We start from the raw sequence: 13,045 nt of genomic DNA, 5'->3' as shown, positions 1-13,045 counted from the left end.
ACACCAACTCCCAGTCCACCATTCCATTTAGAATCTACCAAGGGGACAAGCATGAGGGGTGTTCAGAGGCTGAGGGAAAACAGAGAAAGACAAGAGGGAACAAGGGGAAAAGGGAATACCAAAGCAAGATTACAACAGTCATTTACACTCCTAAATAAGTTTCTACTTTTTTTTTTTTAAACAGATTTTATTGATAGATTGTACATATCTAGCAGCATCCCGCATCCCGGGGAAGGACTGCAGATCAGTTACACAGCATCAGATTAATTGCAATCTTAAACATCATTTTGATTCAACGAATAACAGCAAAGCCTACCAATTCTACATCCCCCCCACCCCTTATCCCGCCCCGTCCACCTCCCTCCACCCGGATCCCACCCTCCCCAGCCGCTCGGTAGCATCTCATATTTTGTAAGCCATGCTCTAAACTGACAGTGTACAAACACCTTCCCTCCTGATCCCTTTACGCCATTACCAGGCACTCTTCCTGTTCCACCGGTGGTTCCAACCACAGGCCCCGATATTCCGCCCATTGCCGCCATATCCTGTAATGTTTCCTTAGGCAGCCTCGGGCCTCAAAGATACTTTTTGGCTTTTTAAAGAACCCAGGTGTAAATTTACTCCAAAAGTGTAAGTTACATGTTTTCACCAAATTTAAGCACCTGGAGGCTATATCGAAAACTGAATTTTGTAGTATGGTTTGAAGTAATACAAGAATATTAGAAACATACTACAAAATGCTTTTCACAACCTTCATTTCTACTATTTACTACTGCAAAGAAAACAGTACCAGGCCCTTCATATAAACCCTAAAGTAGTCCCGTAGATGTGGGCCTGATTCTAATTGTAGATGGAGGAACATTCTAGTCTATTAAATCAATTATAGGAGATGCATGTACAGAGCACATCCTGAACTCAAGTATTTAAAAGTGTTCTCATGTGTGATGATGAAGTAAAAAAAAGCTCTGAAATTAAATGTTTGCCTAAGATCATACAATTTGGACACGTAGAGTATCCATATTGATTTCAGGTTATCTAGTTTCACATTTTGAAATTCAGCAACAAGATGTATATTTCTGTGTCTCTTTCCTGTTTTACTGTAAAGGTCACTGTTTTGTCTTTTATTCTTGACCCAGGACAAAAATCTGACACAGGCATAGCAGTCACAATTTAGGGCACCCTGACCCAACTAGGAAGCCAAGAAGGCATTTATTTGGGGTGTCACACTCCAAACATGCTCCCTGAAGCTATGCTCCTTTCAATAGGCCAGCACTTTGATCATGTGAAGATCCCATTGAGGTTATATCGACGTGACACAGTCACAGTCTTCTCCTGTTCCTGGCTATTATGATAGGCTAATCAACACTTATGATGTACTCTTTTTATTGGTAAAAGTATGGGAATGATAGGTGGTGTTTGTACCAAATGTTGATATTTGCTGAGTATTCTGTGTGAAAAAACACATCTAAGAACTCCCTCTGTGTCTAATTTTCAAATGATTGGCAGGCTTTTCTTGGATGGCAGCTGACACTGATCTAAAAAACAGCAGGTATCTAAATCTCAAAAATCAAACTAATCCCAGGCTCTTTTCTTGTGATTGTCATGGTGGCATTCATAGGTCAATCATGTCACAAGCCACAGGACCACTTAAACCTGTGTAAACAATTTTACCATGTAGAAATAGGGAATTCAAAATGTTAGAACATTTCTTATCACCTCTTGAATTTTCCTACAGTTTTAGCTTCCTATTTTAAGCCAGTGTCCACAGAAGCACTTTTAAAAAACACTTCCTCAGATTCAGTCATTATTACGGGTAATACGAAATTCATAGTGGTGCATGTCCTAAACCCCTAATCATTCACCATCTTGGGTACATTCGAAAAAATATATCACTTTTATTTGCCCTCAATTTCTATTGATTAGATTTTTCATTATGAAAGAATGTGTGGTCTTTAGACAGTCACAGATTGTAAGTCATGGATTGATTGTTGGCTTTGGGCATCTCTGAGAGAGGAAGATATTAACGAGTGTAATGGAATGCTACTATAGCAGATGTAACTATTTTGAAAAAAGCTGCATGTTACAAGCTACATAATTCACCATTTTATTTTATTTCAATTATTCATTTATTCGAGAAATCTTAGAGCAATCTGCTAAAAGGGTCATATGCTGAATTCTGATTTTTTTCTGCTTCTTAATAATAAGTAACTTCCATGAATGTCATGCCTGTTTACACCACAATTCGAAGCAGGCACAAGGTACACTAATATGAAAAGTCTATTTTATTAAGTTAACAAAAAATTCAAGCAGCATTTCTCGATGAGAAGCATGATGGAAAGTATTAGTTTCATGCCTCAGACTAAGAAATAATCTAGTCAATACCAGACTCCTTCCTGGAGCACAGGCACACAGCTCCTTCCTCTCACTTAGGGGGATATTCTCAAGAATGTGTGATAATTACCGCAAAATTAGCTTAACGCAAACTCTTCATATTGCAATCCATCACGGGAAAATAACGCAGTGTTAACTAAGTATTCTCAACACAGAGGAACCATGCGATAGGCCCACGACAATGCGTCAAATGTCCACGATAAAGTCAACGCGACGCCGCAAAAATGCGAAACGCGAACGCAAAAAAAGGTGCAATGAGGCCAATCGCAATACAAAAATCAATGAAAACCAGTGACAGGCCTGCAATTCACACACGTCAGGCGGGAAAAATCACCATAAAAGAAGAAAAAAAACAGACAAAGAAAAGCCAAACAACAGCAAAGCACAATGGACCCCCAGGTACTAGCCAGGGACCTCGGGGTCAGGGAAGGGCAAGGAGAAGAAGAGTAGGAAGAAGCGGTTCAGTCCGCAGGAAAACAGGATCCTGATAACGGAGTTGGTAGAACATCATCAACAACTGTTCGTCACCTCCACTGTGTCATTTGCAGTCCATTGTAGACAAGGTGAATGCAGTCGGAGTGCTGAAGAGGACAATGAAAGAGGTCAAGAGGCGCTGGAATGATGTCAAGAGCAAAACCAAGCTGAAACTCGCCAACAACCGGAAGGCAGCAATACAGACTAGAGGTGGGAGTCCTGTGCCACAGGAGGACCTGGACGAGATGGAGGAAATGGTGTCCATAGTCATCAGTGGGGAGACGGCGGTAGGAATTGGGGGACCGGACACTGTGCAACATAACCGGACACAATAGCACCAGGGTGAGTAATGACCAGGGACTGGGGGGAGATGGGCACAATGGCATACATGTATAATCAAGTAGAACACATCAGCGGACAAACCATGCCCCAGCCCCCAACTCCCACCAAGAGACCAATGTACCCAAGTATGCAACATCTCAGCACTGTATAAGCACAGAAGTCAGAGGCACACCGCATGAAAGGGATAAGGGGCAGCAATTTAAGAGCTGCAGGGGTGACTCCTCCGAAATGCAGCACACACACACATAACATGCAGAGCACATCAACATTGACAACAATGTGGTACAAACTGCAACACGTTCTCAACAGAACACAGGACCCAACTGGTGCCGCTTGTGTGTAGAAACTGGCCAATGACTTTTGGCATTGCAGGGAAATGTGAGTTGATAATATACAAGTACAAGCACACATCCATCATGTCCCCCATCAAATAGGCAGCTACTCCCAAACAGCCACCATGCACATAGTCATGCAATCTGTATGAAAACATGTAAAATGCGACAACATACATGTGAACACATTGTTAAACTGCATCTCCCCTTCACATTGCAGATGGACAATCAACACCTCCTGCAGAGCAGCCCGAACCTCTCTTCTCTGATGACGAAGAGAACCACCACAGCTTCGACTCCGACGCCCTCCAACAGCTCGTGGAGAACCTCCGCAGCCCACCTCCAGGAGCAGGGCAGCCCAGCTGCTACGAGGAGACCCCACACCCTGCACAGAACATAGCAAGCAGCACCCACCACCAGGGCTGCCTCCCAAGACCTCCACGAAGAACACATGGCCTTCCAACACCATGTGTTGGGGTGCCAGGAGAATCTGGCTGAACAGGTGCAAGAGGGCTTCGGCCGCATGGCAGCCAAACTAGATGCCTTACGTGGGTGTCTAAGTCCCATCAGGGACTACTCACGGTCCCTAACGGACACCCACAGTCCACTCCATGCTCTCCAACGGACCATGGCTGACATCGCTGGAGTCCTGACTCAGAGACTAGAACAACTGGACAGTCAGAGTGGCACTAGCGATGTCACACGGGTGTTGGGACACATGTGGAGGTCCATGGAGACCATGGAGTGGACACAGAGCGGCTGCCACGGCTGTACACCAGCGAGAGGTAGCTGGGTTCTTCATTGAACTCAGGACCATCCTCATGGCATTGCTGATGGATGCTGCTGCCACCACTATATCCAAATCTCTGCCTCCTGAAGTGTCAGTGCCACACAGTGAGGCAGACATTCCACCTCCAGTCCCTAAGTTATCACTGCCACACATTACTGGAGACAGAACACCACCACCCACATGTGAGGCACATGAAACAGCAGAGGACGAAGATGAGGATGAATCTGCCATCGTGGTGAGAAGGATGCAGTAGAATTCATCTCTGCCATAGGGCCTGCTTCTGCTTGATTCTGCCCTCTGCATCATCACCTTCCACTGTCCCCCGATACACTTTGCGACACTCACCTTGGACCTCGACATGGACTGCCATATTCTGTTTGCTCGCCAATGACACAGCAATCAGACTACGGACTGAACTCTTCCTCTACCTTTTGACTTGTCATTCTCTTAAGGACTCTGGCTGGCCCTCATTGGGCCAACATTGTAAAGAGGGGTTTCCATGGCCCTCTACTGCTCCAGCTGCAACACTCCACTGAGTGTGCATTAAACATTCATAATCACACAGATTATCAGATGTGTAATGTCTCTGATCTTTCAAGTGTGGAAGTATGGATGAATGTAGGCTCAGTGATTCCCCCTAACATGCACGTTGCTCATGTCATTGGACTTGGGTCACAGGGTGACACAGTGCTGAATGCGGTCAGGGTGGCGTCGACACAACAACAGGAACTCACACATTAGTTACTTCCTTGTCCAGCCCTGTACGGAACCACGTCCAGAGCCCCGGGGTCATTGTTCACACCACACCAATCTAGCACACGTGTCACAAGACATGTGACACTGCCAATAAAAAGGGCTGGGTGCACATGCTTGACGCCATTTTCACTCTAGCTGGGTGCATCCGTGTGGTGTTCATGTAGGCATGAGGGCCTAGGGCCTAGGGCCCTGCAACATCACATTCCCCAGGGCTGGAGGTGACATGCTGTCATCTGCACCATGATCCTCAATCGTAGAGGGTCCATAACTTGCGGTGCACAGATTGGTGGCACCAGATACACTGCGGCAGGCACAGATACCTTAAGTGCTGAGTGGGTGTGCAGCCTGCGATGATGCCCCGTCTTGGCGGTCTGGACTGGTGACAATCGTTGTGAGCCCTGCTAGACCACAGTGTAGGACCTAGCCAGTGGGCAGTGCGTGCCTACTGCCACGGGCCTCACAGTTCACAGAGTTTGTGGCACCTCAAGGGCTGAGCGGGTGTGCAGCCTGTGATGATGCCGTGTTCACTGGTATGTCCTCTGCCATAGTGAAATCAAGACCCAGAATCAAATGTGAGACCTGGTTACCCGGAGCGGGGCTGCATGATGTGGAGGGTGCCATGTTCATGGGCCCCGGCACACGGTGGGCCCTCTTTGCAACACGCCGGTGGCGGAAGATGAGCAGTGAGACCTGGGTGCGCAGGGGCGGGCATGCACCGCTGGGTGGTGGGAGGGGTTGGGGTGTAGCTGCCTGGGTGCGCAGGGGTGAGCATGCACCGCTAGGTGGTGGGAGGGGCTGGGGTGCAGCTGCCTGGATGCGCAGGGGTGGGCATGCACTGCTGGGCAGCGGGAGGGTCTGCGGTGCAGCTGCCTGGGTGTGCAGGGGCAGGCATGCACCGCTGGGTGGCGGGAGAGGCTGGGTGCAGCTGCCTGGGTGTGCAGGGGCGGACAGGCAATGATGGTGTGTGTAAGTGTGTGTACTTTGCCATTCATGTATGTGGACTCTGTTTCAGATGAGGGATCTGTTTCAGATGAGGGACCTGGTGAACTGCACTACATACCAACGCAAGGTTGGAGGCACACAGGTGGCAGCAGGTGAGCAGTGAGGCCTGGGTGCGCAGTGTGGGCTCGCTCTCTCCCTGTCCCTCTCTTTTTTTCTCTGTGTCTCTCTCCCCCTCTCATTCCATCTTCCTCTCTCTCCGACTCTTTCCGTCGTTCTCTCTCCCTCCCTCTCTTTCAGTCTTCCTCGCCCTCCCTCTCTTTCGGTCTTTCTCTCTCCCTCCCTCTCTTTCAGTCTTTCTCTCTCCTTCCCTCTCTTTCCGTCTTCCTCTCTCTCCCTCTTTTTCGGACTTTCTCTCTCTCTCCTTCTCTTTCTCTCTCTTTGTGTGTCTCTCACTCCTTTGCTCTCTCTCTGTCCTTTGATGGGAACATGACACACCTTCTTATCTGTTTTTTTGTCTTGCAGGCTGTGACCTACAGATTGTCCCAAGGAGAGCCGCCATGTGTCTTCATTAATGTTTGTCTGATTTTTTTAAATACATTTTTGTTTTGTAATTCGAAGGTGAATGTGTAATGCTCATTTATGTGACGACACATGCATGTTACCTGTTGTGATTGTGCGAGATTAGGCAGATTCTTTGGTACATGATTTCATGAAGTTAATGTGGCATGTCTTTGCCTGGGGGGGGGGGGGCGGGTCCTGTGGCCTTGTTGGGGCTCCGAGCTGCATGATCAGTGGTTCCATGGCATCTGTTGTTCTTCTTTCCCATCATCTAGAAAACAAGTCAAGTGTTGGGATATCAGTCGGAGGAATTTTTACTTCCGGAAGGAGTCCCTCAGGGCTCCGCCTTATCCCATACTCTTTCTAACATCTATGTTACCCCACTGGCAAAATTAATAAAATGTTATGGCTTCACGCTGGTGTCATATGCTGATGACCCTCAGCTGATAGTGTCTGTAACTCATGCGGCTGATGTCATGGCAGCGGAATTCTCCAAGTGCACCTCGGCTTTGATGATTTGGATGAATTCTAACTTTTTAAAACTGAATACTGACAAAAAGGAAGTTCTAGAGTTTGGTCACAAAGCCTCGATCTGGAATCAGCTTTGGTGGCCATCTTCAGCTGGGGTCTGCCCAGTACCAGTAAATAAAGCCAGCTATCTCGGCTTTATGTTCGACAAAGATCTGGCCTGGGCTGCTCAGACTAATCAAGTATCATCTGCTTGCTTTTTTATGTTGAAACACTTGAGAAAGATCCTTCCATTCATTCCTCTTTTCTTGAGGAAAACAGTTATAATTTCCACAATTCTCACCAGAATTGATTATGGCAATGCTCTGTATTTAGGAGCGGGTGCGGCACAATTGGCTAAACTGCAATCAATTCAAAATGCGGCAGCCAGAGTGTTGCTTAATTTACCGAAATATCACCCTACATCACACACATTAAAACAACTCCATTGGCTCCCTGTACGGTGGCGCATTGAGTTTAAATCACTCTGCTTGGTTCATAAAGCTTTGTTCGGTGGAGGGGCAGAGGATGTGCAGTCCCTGTTTTCCCGCTACATACCAACGCGTGCTCTGAGGGCTGCCACTTTTGGGTTAGTCAAACTTCCCAAGATAAAAAGAGTAAGATGGGGAGGAAAACGCTTTCTCTTCCAAGCAGCTAAGCTATGGAATTCAATTCCGGTTCACTTGAGAATTGTATTTAATCGACTGCTGTTCAAGAAAGAAATTAAAGCCTGGCTTTTTACTCAGCGTTAAACTTGTTATGCATGGTGTGTGTTCACTTCTCTTCAGCACCAAGACGCCTCTGCAGTAGTGCGCTCTATAAATATCTTCAGTCAGTCAGTCATGTGTGGCTGTGGGATGGGCTCCCTTTTGTGGTGTAGGCTGTCGTCCGACTCTGACAAGGTTAGAGCAGGTGTTAATTTCCTGCTGTTAACAAGCTTTATCGCCTGTTTTGGGTTTTTATCGCCGATCTGGCTGGTCCTTGAGAATGTTGCGGAGTGGTGTTGTAGCGGCTTTTTGCACGGGAACGCCTACTCTGCATCTCATTAGCGATAGTTGCCGAGGTCATCCGTGGCGATGTTTTTTGCGGCTGCTATCGCAGGTAAACTGGTGGTATGGGCTGTTATCTCTAGCTTGTGAATGGGGCGTTCGTTTTATCGCCACTTTGGCTGTGGTAAGGTTCTGTTAACTCAGCGATAAATCCTTGACAATATGCCCCAAAGTTTCTTATAGACGCTCATGGATAGTGAAGCATTGTGAGATGAAAGAGCTGTGTGAGCACTAGTTTGGGATTATAAAGGGAGGGACTAGGGACAATCCTAGTCCTCACCTAGTGGTTCATTTATTCTATTGCTTGAATGGGATGGGTGGCTGTAGAACATGGGCATCTCCTCCCACCTTTAGCCCTCAAAATGCCCTTACTATTTCCAGAGAAATTAAATCAGGCCAATGGGCATGGCTAGGGAGGAATTAGAGGTAGTAATGACGGCTCCTATGTCCTCCCATAGTATGCCCACTGACTGGAATGTGGGAACAACTGGAAAAAACTAAGGCATTCCTTCCAGGCCTTTCAAATGTGTATGTAACATCACATGAGGTGGCTTCGGCAGTAAGCACCAGGTCATCTCAGTCCAGAGTTTGCTGTTGCCAAGAAGGGATCGGGCACCAGCAAACTCATTCCCAACAACCCAAATGCTACCAGGAGATTGTCCTTCACCACGCATCAACGGGGCACCCTGAAGACACCTTTACATGATGTATATACACAGTTTTCACACATAATAGATGCTCCAAAACCATTTGCCTTCCCCCCTCCTGTTAAGTTTAATGCGTTTTTGTTGGCCTCAGGACTCAGTGTACTTTACTCTGCTAACCAGTGTAAACGTGCTTACGTTCACTCCCTAAAACATGGTGAAATTGACTTACACCTGATTGGCATATTACATTTACTTATAAGTCCCTAGTGAAGTGGTATACCATATACCCAGGGGTGGTCAATTAAATACTACTAATGGGCTTGCAGCACTTGTTGTGACACCCACCTAAGTAGCCTCTTAAAACATGTTATAGGCCTGCCATCTCAGCCAGTGAGCAGTTTTAAATTGGCAATTCGACTTGGCAAAATAAACCCCTTTCATGACCTGAAACTCACTTTTTTTAACATATAAGTCACCCCTTACGTAGGTCCTAAACAGCCCATTGGGCAGGGTACATTGTATTTAAAAAGTTAGTCATGTCCTTTTAAGTTTTACGACTCACAAATAGTTTTTCAAGACTGTGAGGCCTATCTCTCACAATGGATAACATGGGGTTATCTTATTACATTTTAATAAGTGATAACTTTCCTTTGAGTGCATGTAAAAATATTGTGTTTGGTGTCTATGGAATTGTAATTTAAAATTCAGTTTAATGGTAAAGCTGGTTTTAAATCACAGGTCTGAAAATTGCACTTTTAGAAAGTCCTCATTTTCTTATCCTAACCATTTGGGGCCTGCAGCCTATTTGTAAGTCACATGACTAGGTGTAGTTGCAGTTGGCCTTTGTGTACTCCTCCCAGCTACTCACGAGATGGACTGGGTGTTGGCAGGATGTGCCAACCCAGCATGATGGAGCGGAGGGTGCATTGCTGTGCATAGCCTCACTTGCACTTCTAAGACTCTGCCTCAGCTCACAGATAAAGAACTTAACAATAGTTGATTGTGTCTCCCAACAGACTGGGACCTGGGTGGGGAGGCAGGAAATTAAAGACACCTGTGTGGGGGGAAAACTCCAGACATTTCCTCCACTTCAAATCCAGCATCAAGTATAAAACCAGGACCCTCAGACCCACTCTTCTGATCACTTCCGGACCTGCTGAAGACTCAGAAGACAACTGCTCTGCTGCCCTGCTGGTGGAAGGCTGCCCTGCTGCTAGAAGAACTGCCCTGCTGTCTGAGGAAGGAAGACTGTACTTACTCCATGAATCCAGAACCACCAAAGTGACTCCAAGGGCCAGCTGACTGGCCTCCTCGTTTGAGCTACCTGGACATAACAAACTCCAGATCCTTATCCTGTATCTGCCCAGCTGCACAAACTCAACTGGACCTGCCTGTGCCCTGCTGCTGGCCTCTGCTGGAGTGATTCCCGATCACCAAGATGAGCCCTTCAGATCCTGGACCCTTGGTGGGCATCAGACTCTACTTACTCCTCCTGACCAAAAGGTGGGTTCCCTCAGACCTGACACAGCACAACAGAACTGTATGCAGCACGACGCAGGACATTGGATTGCTGCACCTCGCAGCTCAAGATCGTGGCCTCATCAAAATCGACTCAGCATGACACATCTCAAAACAGGACCCGTATCATAGCACCTCTAAGCTCCTGATCAGCGGCTTCATCTAAACTGACGAAGCAAGGCATATCTCACACACAACCTCGCATCACAGGACCTCGCTGCTGCTGATTGGCTGCCTCATCAGTACCAATGCAACGTAATACATCGCGACACAGGATGTTGCATCGCAGCACCTTGCAGCGATTGATCGGCAACTTCCTTAGAACTGATGCAGCCCGATGCATCTCAAAGTGCGACTTCGTATCTCATTTCAAGTACAATCAGGTACACCGTCCAGTGAATGAAATTCAGTCCTGTACATGGCCTGCACTCTATTTCAGTCTGCTTGAACTTATGACTTTGTTCCGGTCCAGCTAGACCGGAAACCACAGTTGGCATCTTTCTGGTTTTTGATGCTACTTTTACCTAAAATTTGGAAAATGCATATCTCCGGTTCTACAGATTCTTTCATTGTTGTTTTGATATAATTTAACGTATAAAAATGTGCTCTATTTTTCTAGATTAGTGTGGGATTTTACTTGTGCTGTGTTTTCACTTTATTTCAACTTGAGTGCTGCATAAGTAATCTACACGTTGCCTCTCAGTTAAGCCTGCTTTTGTGCCAAGCTATTAGAGTGTTAAGCACACGTTAATTAAGTGACTTTTGTGGTTCTCCTTGACAAGGATTGTGGTTGTTGCTTGAGAAGGGTTTCACCTTCCCTCAACCAATAATCCAATTTCTAACATCTAGGTTGTGAGGTTTATTGTGGTACTTGGTGTATAGTTATTTTTTTATTAAATATTAGTTAATGTTGATTGATGTGTTAATGGTATTTTTTTTATTGTTATTCATTTGCCTAAATGGTTCATACTATGCTGAGTTATGTATTCAAATTTATTTTAATTGATGAATACGTACTTGTGTTCTTATTAAATTACTTAATGATTAAAATAAAATAGATTTATATAAATATATATATATATTTATTATATATATATATATATATATAAAATGAAGTATAGTCGCATGTTTGTGATATTTTAAAGGTAGCATATTTGAGTACAAAATATTTTATGTTATATATAAATTGTTTAATATTTGGCCTTTAATGGGTGTGGTTTGAATAAAGGGGTTTATTACAATGTCGGGCGGATGAAACCATCGCGTGAACAGGTCAGACCGATATCCGGTTGATGGTCCTGACCCCTTAACCCCTCCCATGCTCATGACGAGCTCAGCTCGTCATAACAGTCACAACGCTCGCATGTGGGGCTAATTCCCCCGCTGTGCTGAACGTTCCACAGAAACGGGTGTGGCCGTGACGAACTCAGCTTGTCATGAGCACACGGCCACCCTGGCTCATGGCGAGCTGAGTCGTCATGAGCAACGGGGCATTGTGCGCACCCCCCAGGACAGCGGGGGAATTAGCCCCGCAGGCAAGGGGTTAATTATGATGCAACCACACATGATGCAGTCGCAAGATCCCTTTTCTGTATGGGAGCTTCTGCTGCGGTTGGAAACTGGCCACCGCACTAGCTTCCATACAGAAAAGGGAGTTAGTATTCATCCCTGCACAGTGTGGCAGGCACCTCACGGTGGCACTATCACGTCTCGCAGCAGGTCGCAATATGATGTGTTTTCTAGGGCCTCTGGCTGCAGCTGCCAAGTTGGGACAGCTAGGTGCTCATTCATAGCCTGCAGTGCTTGATTAGTAAAATATTAAGTGCCAGGGCTCTGACCAGGTGGCCACTGCAGCTTGCACTACCCATCGCCCCTGTCAGTGCTGCCAATACTACTACTAACCCTCTCTCTTGCATGTAAATGCGATGTTCGGCTTATTCCAGGCCCCCACAGCTGAAGCAATGGCTGGTGAGGCTGGTATTAATAATTTTTTTATGTACATCGTTTCCCTAAACAACTGTTATACTGCTCATCTCTAAATTACATGAGCAGCGCCACCATGTGGCAGACTGCCCTAAGTGTGGTGTTGATAATTAGGTGCCGTTGCCGAGCACCGGATACCAATTAAGTGCCGGTGCTCAGCACCGGAAAGCTCCGGCTCAAAATAAGCACTGAAAGCCTGGAATAACAGTAAAAGTGGGCTGTGGTCCGAGACAGCAGTGCTGCCGAGATATTCTATATGAGTCATATATCGGCACAGCCCCCAGGACCATACATAATAGTCAATTTTCGTGTGCCACAAGTCCTGGAGAGAGGAGCCGAGTAGGTGCTTTGGTGGGGATGGACCCTTGACGAAGGTCTGACTATAGGGCCTCCCCTTTAACTCCCGCCCCTGAGGTGTAAGAAACTCGTACAAATTGGGTCGGGTCAAAATGTGGCAAGTATTTTTACTGCCTATGTATGGTCTTGATTGCATGTTTTACATAAATTGACCAACGCAAATAGCTGCGAAACTAAGGAGTTGATACATATTGACAAATCATCCTGGTGATAGCCCCAGACCTATTTAGGCCTGCAAGAGTAGGGCTAAAACATGTTGGTTGAAGAAGGGTTATAGGACAATTGAATCATAAATAAACTATATTATTTAGTTTTACTGTCCCCAACTACTCAGTAAAACAAGCATTTGCAATGCAACAGGCCTCGCATTTGCGAGATTTTGAGCTTTTTGCATTATAA

At 46.1% G+C, this 13,045-nt stretch overlaps 1 protein-coding gene across 2 annotated transcripts in view; it reads left to right on the top strand.

Annotated features, from left to right (window-relative positions):
- Positions 1-13,045, top strand: part of LOC147702325 (actin-related protein 2/3 complex subunit 1A-B-like) — a 262,621-nt gene that overhangs the window by 137,586 nt on the left and 111,990 nt on the right. Inside the window, exon 9 of one of the 2 annotated variants that reach the window (XM_086928778.1) lies at positions 3,760-4,029. The exons of the other annotated variant lie outside the window; for it this stretch is intronic. Within the exon in view, the coding sequence (XP_086784904.1) occupies positions 3,760-3,808 (49 nt within the window). The 3' untranslated portion in view covers positions 3,809-4,029. Of the gene's footprint in view, positions 1-3,759; positions 4,030-13,045 lie in introns of those variants that run through there. 2 annotated transcript variants of the gene reach the window in all.

The sequence above is a fragment of the Lissotriton vulgaris genome, chromosome 7, assembly GCF_964263255.1.
Source record: "Lissotriton vulgaris chromosome 7, aLisVul1.2, whole genome shotgun sequence".
Taxonomy (NCBI): domain Eukaryota; kingdom Metazoa; phylum Chordata; class Amphibia; order Caudata; family Salamandridae; genus Lissotriton; species Lissotriton vulgaris.
This window is presented reverse-complemented; position numbering and strand designations above follow the sequence as displayed.